General features: G+C 36.1%; 1 protein-coding gene across 1 annotated transcript; it reads right to left on the bottom strand.

Annotated features, from left to right (window-relative positions):
• Window positions 1-930: 930 nt before the first annotated feature.
• Window positions 931-5,318, bottom strand: LOC104896191 (peroxidase 12). Its single transcript, XM_010682910.4, has 3 exons — window positions 5,026-5,318; window positions 3,989-4,183; window positions 931-1,734 (listed from the first exon to the last, which is right to left on the bottom strand). Exons 1-3 carry the CDS (start codon window positions 5,257-5,259, stop codon window positions 1,117-1,119), a joined length of 1,047 nt encoding a protein of 348 aa, XP_010681212.1. The 5' UTR covers window positions 5,260-5,318; the 3' UTR covers window positions 931-1,116.
• Window positions 5,319-8,839: the final 3,521 nt, after the last annotated feature.

The raw sequence follows: 8,839 nt of genomic DNA on the forward strand, positions 1-8,839 counted from the left end.
TCTTGGTGTTCATTATACACACAACTTTTAGCCTCTAGTATTCTATGGACTCCTTGTAATTATTCACTCTGTTTTTCTCCATCATACTGAAGAAGCTCTCGGTTCCCCCAGCCTGTGGACATAGGTCTATTTTAAATGAACCACGTAAATTCTTGTATTCTAACTGTTTATCTTCTTTATTGTTTTTCTCATCCTTATTATTTCATTGACTTGTTCCACATTAATCAAACTACAACACTCCGTTTCCTAACAAACTGGTATTAAGAGCTTGGTTGTTTAAGATCTTAGGTATTTATAGAACGAGTGTGATTTTTTGCTTATGTCAATGAAATTTGATATTGAGAAACTTGATATGCAAGTAAATTTTGGCCTATGACAATTAAAGATGAAAGTCATCCTAGTTCAAAGTGGTTGTCACAAGCTAAGGCTCTTGAAGTTGCATCCAAAAAGCTTTTGGGTATGACGGATGACAAGTGGGAGGAGATATATTTGAGGGCAGTCTCAACAATTCATCTATGTGTATATAATGAAGTTTTGATGGAGGTTGCCAAAGAGACGACCGCTGCGAGTTTGTGTTTGAAGTTGGAGTCACTTTATATGACAAGGTCTTTGACCAACCGTCTACTACTCAAATCTAGACTTCATGTCAGTCTAGAAGAAGGTAAACCGCTTGAGTCTCATTTAAATGAATTCTTCTGTATTATTATGGATTTGCAAAACATCGATGTTGAGATCGATGACGAGGATATGGTTGATTTTGTGTGTGCAAAACTACTTGTAAAACAATTTCTATTTTGTTATTCTTAAATGTCGACTATATTGAATTAACGAAAATTCTTATTTTTACTGTAAGCAATATAAAAAAATCTAGAACGTAACGATCATATCCTGATGTATGTTTAACTCTTATTTTGAAAGTACATAACCAGATACAAGAAAGATGGTTCAAACACTGAAACACATCCCTTATTATCATATAGATAGATCGAAATCCATCTCATTCACACTACATCTTTACAATCCAAACGAACATACAAGTACTCATAGTTTAGGAACAAACCATACAAGTGGTAAAAACTACAAACTTAACACATCTCACACTCTAGTAAAATCTCCTCAAAATTGGGATATCATTTTTGCCTCTTGTTGCACTCCCACAACAGACTCCAAATTATTACTATTCCTTGCAGAACAACTAGTGCGAATTTCTCCTTGTGTGCCAGTCAATACACCAAGTTGTCCCATCTTTATCATCCCATCCACAAACCTTTCAAAGAAAAGGCTTTGGTTGATGGCAAAACTTGTTACAATTCCCCTTGTCCTTGAATCAGTGTAAAGATCTTGATCGGACGTAAACAAACCTTGGCGGTTCATAAGATCAACGAAGTATCTGTTGTCGAACAAGTTAGGAGAACGAATGTCCATGTTTGTGCTGTTATTTGTTGTATTCGTTGGGCAAGTTAACCTAAGATTGTTAGCAAAGGTTTGGTCCATGATGGGATCTTGAGTAGGGTAGAGCCGGTCGACGAAAGAGGCGCAGTGGCCGCGTCCGATAGTGTGGCCGCCAGAGAGGGCTACAAGATCGGTGGTAGTCAAATTTTTGGCGTCAAATGCGTTTATGAGGGATGTAGTGTTAAAACTTGGTGGGGGTAAATTGGCTAGTGTGTTTTGTGTTGTTGCAAAGGTTAGACCATCCCGTCTTCCTAGTGGGATCAAGTAGTATGGTCCATTTGGCTGCAAATATATGTGAAATTTTGTGAGATTAGTTATAATGATGAACCTTGACTAGGACAAGCCTTAAAATAACGATTACAGGCAAGCAATAGTGCAATACATTATACATATGCAGCCATATACTTGGATCAACATGATTAATTTTGCTTTTGAAAAGCTACCTACGCACCTATTATAGATGGGTCATATGCAACCATATACTAGAAAAAAAAAATGATGGATATTAATCAATCTTAGATATGGGGGATTGTTATTTTATTGTTAGGCATCAAAAATATTATAAGATATGTAATTGCCCTATGATATCTTTAAGCATTAATATGAATAAGTAATTTTTAATAATTTTTTTGGGAAAAGTTTAGAGTTTTTAAATACGTATTGAAATAAATATGAATTTGATAAAATTTACAAGGTAATACCTTTCTTAATTATATATTTGTGAATTTTTTTATTAAAATCAAGGAAATGATTTTATTTTTAAAAGTAAAATAGAACACAATATTTGGAACAACAACGAGAGTAAATTAAAATAAAAACAGAAATCTTAAGAGCTGAAGCATAAAATTTGAACTTAGAAAATGATGATACTTATAGAATCCTTTCTTAATCAATTCCTTTATTTTTGCCACATAAAATAATATAATAATTGCAGAAAAAAGTCATATGACCAACTAGAAGAAACATAGACCAACTAATAAGAAATTAGGCCAACTAATAAGCACATTTTTAAAAAAAATGTTAGACCAACTAATAGAAACATATATAGAAAATACTATATGTTAAGTCACACACTGTGTCTATATAATGAATCTATTAATCATGTTAAAAGTTCTTTGGCGCAACTTCAAAGTAAGGTATTTTATCTCATTTATGATTCTTTGCACGATTTTAAAGATAAACCTTTTACCAATAATTATTATATGCAAACACATAATAATGAATTCTAATATTTGAAATATACTTTCTCCGTTATTTATGAATTTAAATATTGGTTTTTATACACTAAGTAAGGAGAAAGTTCTAAAATATACTTAGATAATAGAGTAAGTTTTTAAAAATGTATTAATACATTTATTTTGTGGGCCCATGCATAAATTTATATCTTTTGTTTACTAGTGAATATATTCTGGAAATAGTCATTTTCAACAATTAATTATTTATTGTGATTATTTGATTCACAATAAATATGAATGTATAATGAAGCAGTGGATACTCGACTGAGTCGACTCGACATGAAAATCATTACAAACCTTAATAAATGTTTATCAATTTGACTCTTCATATATGAAGAATCCATCTGATCTTATAACAATTTATAAAAAAAAAAGGAAAATTTGTCAAAAAAAAACCTTTAAAAGGTTCAGTTTTGCGAAAAAAAACCTTATAAAGCATTCTTTGCGAGAAAAAACCAAAAAGTAAATTATTTTTGCAAGATGAAACCTAAACTCATTTTTCGGTGTTGACCAAAGATTTTCCGGCGTTGACCACTTTTATTTCCCTTCTTCCTCCCTAATCACCACCTAGCCACCACTACCAACACCTTCCACCAACCCCCCCACCCACCCGATCACCCCTGCAGCCCCCACTTCACCCCCACCCCCGTATGTGGCCCCCGACACCGTACCCTCCATCCCACCTGCGCCCCTACCATCTATCCTCTCCCTTCTTCCTTCCCCCTTTTCCTCTCCCTTCGTCCACCCCCTCCCACCGCGAACCCCCCTCTGCAACCCCCCTCTCTTTCTCTCCATTTTTGTTTTCTGCTACTCTCTCTCCTATGTTTATTCTTTAGGGCGCCGGAAAAACCTTGGCTGAGTGGGAGGGGGAGCTGCGGGGGGATGGGGTTGCGGATGGGGGCTCTGGGTGGCGCAACGATGAACGAAGGGAGAGGAGATAGGTAGGAGCGAAGGTGGGGGAGGGGGTGGGGGTTTCCGCCTGAGGGGGTGGAGGGAGGGGTTGGGGGCTGCTGATGGGAGGAGGGCTGCAGGTGATGGGGTGCTAGGGTGGGGGTGAAGTGAGGGGTGGTGGGGGCTGGCAAATTGGAGTGGATAGTGTGCAATTACTAAATTGCAAAGGTTAACGCTGGAAATTGAGGTCAACACCGGAAAATGGTGGAAGGTTTCAACTTGCAAAAAAAAAAAAAAAAAAAAGGTTTTACGTTTGTTTTCGCAAAAAATGCTTTATAAGATTTTTTTTCGCAAAAATGAACTCGTAAAAGATTTTTTTGGGCAAATTTTCCAAAAGAAAATAATCATACCAGAAAAACAGATTCTCGAGCAGCAAGCGCCAAAATATCAGAGCAAGAGACAATCGGGCCACATTCATTATGAACAAGAGCACGAAGATCTTCGATAATGGTAAATGCCTCTGCTCGCAGTGTCAAGTTTGGAGGTGCATCTTGCTCACTTGGACCACTTGCAGATCCATCCAGTAACACGGATCCATCACATCCCTATACATATTTTAATTATCATGACAAGCGATAACCCAACCAACAAATATATGAGACATAAAATCAGCAAATAGTTCGTACTATATGTTGTAGAAAAAAGTATAAGCTATTTTAATTTTAAAACTCAAAGCTCAGCTCATTGACATATGGCAATGGCCGTGTGCCGTGTCTAATAATTAGCATACCCTTTGTTTTCATATACTATAGCACATTTTTCAACTTTGTGGTTATTTCTTAGCTTTGCAAAGTTATATTGAACAAAATAAGATGGAGCTATTTCAAACAAATTGTTTCTTGAGATGTTGACTAGACCATTTCTGTACAATAAGTTGTTAAGGTTTGATTTAACAAAAATGTTTGACTCTAACATCAAAAATAGCGAGATTGCTAGATCCTTCAATTGACCAACGTGAGAGTTGACTAAATTTAATGCATTATATGTTACTCTTCTCATTTGAAACATTAACTAAGTAATTGATCAATTAATTGTCCAATTGAGTTTTGAAATCTAACTATTGGTAATTTAACTAACTCTTAATTCGACATAAAGGTAAACAAAAAAAAAATGAAAAATAACGATTACAACTTTCACTCTATTTACGTGAAAGTAATTGATAGTAACTTTTGATTGTTCAAAAATATAAGAAGTCGATATTTGTCTTGTCAAACTAGTCTCGTGTGATAAATAAATTACTTATCACCACTAGCAAAAAAATATATAACTAGTTAATCGAGTTATTAAAAAGACAGCAAGCATTAAACCTATTAGATTTCCTAAAAAAGGAAACAAAAAGCTCTTCATTTTATCTTATCTTATCTTCAGCAAAAAAAAAAAACACTACCTGAACAAAGCAATCATGGAAGTGAAGGCGGAGTAAACCAGCAGCTTGGGTAATATTATTGTTGAAAATGCCCCATAGATGACCTCTAACTATGAATTCTAAATTTGGGCAACTAGATTCATAAAATGAGTAAGAAAGTCCAGGCACAACTGGTACTGTGCTCTGACCCTTTGAAAATCCTACTAACAAAGAAGATAAACATAGGAAAAATGGGAGAAATTTAGAGGAAGCCATTTTTTTTCTTCCTCACTTTTTTGTTTAGTTCTTATGAATTTGTGAACAATGTCCATTACTTTGATGAATATATAAGCAAATTTTAAACAAAATTATAATATAAGCGTGCATCATTTATTGCTTTTTTTACTGATTAGTCAAGATAGGGAGATCGAATAAATTTGTCACATTTTCTAAATTCCAAAGGAGTTGTTACCTATAACTGGCCTCCACGGTCGCATTTGGGAAAAGACAATGTGTGGTCGGTATAAACGCATGTTATTGTAGTTCCCCAATGAATATAGACATTAGATAATATTACATTGCTCTAGTTTTTAATAGGGTTCAACTAGTGGACAATTATTGTGATGTATTTCCTTCGTTTTATTTTGTTGGAATTAGTAGAGCAAACCTTAATAACTTATATTAAAATCGAGACGTTGTGATAATAATCACTCTGCTAAGTCGATAAACATAAACCTCCATAACATGTACGTTTGGATAGCATATATCAGCTTTAAGGTTACAATCTCCTTCATGAACCGATGCACTCCTCTAGATAGAGTAGGAATTGAACTCGAATAGAAGAAATGTAATGGACCGATGTATATTGTGAGTAGAGAGAAAGAAGAATTTTTGTGGTGTATATTACATTTTTCGGTTCTTCCATTATTTTCGCGTAACTCTTTTCTATTACTTGGTATACACCACCTCCCCATGAACCAGATACTTCTATCATCAGCTATCTGCAAATCTGACACATGACCATCCTGCTGGATCTTCTCTCGAATCTTTTCTAACTTTTCATCCTTTGATTGGCCCTCCAAATCTCATCATAGATCGAGGGTTGAACTGACAAAGAACCCAACAATTCCTCAACACCTCCTTCTTCCAGTTCTCCAATGACAGTTTCGAAACCTCTACATATAACTGACTTGGCAGCACTATTGCATTAAAAAAATGACTCGACTTTCGGCTCAATGTATCATTAACAATATTAGCTTTCCCTTCATGATACTTGATCTCCAAATCATAATCCTTGATCAACTTCAACCACCTCCTATGCCTCATGTTCAAATTCTTTGTGAGTGAAATATATTTTAAGCTCTTATGATCTGTGTACAACTTACATGTAGCCCCATACATGTAGTGTCGCCATATCTTCAGAGAAACACTATTGTAGCTAACTCAAGATCATGGGTAGGATAATTCAACTCATATGGTTTACTTGCCTAGAAGCATAAGTGCGTGATTACCTTCTTGTTTTGCATCAATACACACCATACCCCTAATTTCGAAGCATCACTATAAACATTATAATACTGACTCTCATTAGGTAGAGCCAAAACAGGTGTTCTAGTCAATCTTTCCTTCAATGCCAAAAAAGCTTCCTCATACTCTATAGTCCAGACAAACTAACATTCTTTCTTCATAAGGCTAGTCCTTGGTATCGAGATCTTCGAGAAATCTTCACAAATCTTCAATAGTAACCAGCTAACCCAAGAAAAATCCTTACATCAGACACTATCTTTGGTGTTGGCCACTCACGCAGTGCTTCAATCTGAGCAGGATCCACCGAAACTCCTTCCTTTGAGATAACATGTCCTAAAAATGCAATCTCATCCAACCAAAACTCACACTTAGAGAGCTTGGCGTACAACTTATGCTCTCTTAGGGTGGACAAAACTTCTCTCCAATGGAGCTCATGATTGCTCCTATCATTCGAATATATCAAAATATCATCTATAAACACAACCACATATCTGTCCAAATATGGCCTAAAAATCCTATGCATCAAATCCATGAACACTGTAGGTTCGTTGGTCGGACCAAACGACATTAGTGTGAGCTTATAGTGACTATAATGCGTCCTAAATGTAGTCTTACGAATATCTCCCTCAATAATACTTAATTGGTGATAACCTGACCTCATATCTATCTTCGAGAAAATCCCCGCTCCTTTTAACTAGTCAAATAAATCATCTATTCTCGGAAGCGGGTACTTATTCTTGATCGTCACATTGTTCAACTCCCGGTAATCAATGCACAACCTCGAACTATAATCTTTCTTATTCACGAACAATACAGGTGCACGCCAAGGAGACGAACTAGATCTTATATAACCTTTTTCCAACAACTCCTCCAACTGAACTTTTAACTCTTACATCTCAGCTGGAGCCATTCTATTAACAGGTGGCATACCTGGTATCTCTTCAGGATACACTTCGAAAAACTCAGCTACGACCGAGACCTCCCTATTCTCATCTTCCTTTTCAATCGTCTGAACTCCATATAATTATAAAGGCCACCTCTTCTTCGCATAAGATTGAATTCCTATCGCAGACACTATCTTCATTCCCGTCTCTTTCCCAAGCTTCCTATAAGTCACCCTTTCTTTGTTAGGGGCAACTAAGGACACTTTTGGGGTCTCACAATCAATCCAAGCCTTGAATCTTTCCAACCAATTCGTCCCCAAAACTACATCGAGGTCTGACAAGTCAAACTCAATTAAGTCGGACGGAAAGTTCACCCTAACTATCACTAAAGGTACTTGACTATCCAACCTAGTACAATTAAACGTTTCCCCTGATGTTAATGTAATTTCTAATGAAATTGACACTTGACTGCTTAAATGGAGCTTTTCCACTAAAGTGCTAGAAATCATTGAAAGAGCTGCTCCAGAATCAAATAACAGTTTGACAGACAGAAAAGTAATGAAAAAGGTTCCAACTACTACCTCAGAAATATGCTCAGCCTCAAAACAGGTCATGATGAAAACTCTGCCTTGAGACTGCTGATTCCCCATCCCTGGTTTTAACACTAGCATACGAAGAAGCTAACTTATGTTGATCATTTTGAGGGGCTTGCTACTCGAGTCAAGTTTGACTTCAAGTTCTTCACCAACTTTTCTAAAGCACTTATACTCCCGGTGCCCCAAATTCTAACAATTACGGCATGTCACCAAGTTGCCCTCACAATCCTTTTCATGGTGGTCCTTATTACATCTTTTGCTGAAAAAGGTTCTCTCATCTTTTTTTCCATTCCATTGGTTTCCATTAGGCTTCTGACTACGATACCTATTGTCTTTCTCAGTTTGGTTAAATACACCATTGGGCTTAGGCTTCTTATCTCCACTTTCTTGATTCCCATTGTTCTTATACTTCCTCTTTCCCTAGAGGAGATCCCTTCAAACTCTATTCGTTTAATCCCATATAAGTGAGAAGCTCTACCATAAAATTCATGAAGAGTCACAAAAGTTACACCTCCTATCTTACGTTGGAGAGTTAAGGTTAACCCTTGTCCAAACCTTTGAGCCTTAAAAGTCTCAAATGGTACAATCTTAGGTGCGAACCTCATTAACTCCAAAAAATTGGTATAATACTCACTAACAGGTATAGTTCCCATTCTCTGATTGATGAACTCCATAACCTTTATTTTTCTCTCTTAAGTACATAGGGTAAAACGTAGTCCTCAAGGCATCTTTCCTTTGTTTCCACCATACGCCTACCTCATCTCTTAAATAATAAACATTATTAACTCTAAGGTTTTCAGGGCACACTATGCATCAAAAAGCTTCTCGAATTCTCGGATCCAATTATTT

Source organism: Beta vulgaris, chromosome 1 (genome assembly GCF_026745355.1).
Source record: "Beta vulgaris subsp. vulgaris cultivar EL10 chromosome 1, EL10.2, whole genome shotgun sequence".
In the NCBI taxonomy this organism is placed as follows: domain Eukaryota; kingdom Viridiplantae; phylum Streptophyta; class Magnoliopsida; order Caryophyllales; family Amaranthaceae; genus Beta; species Beta vulgaris.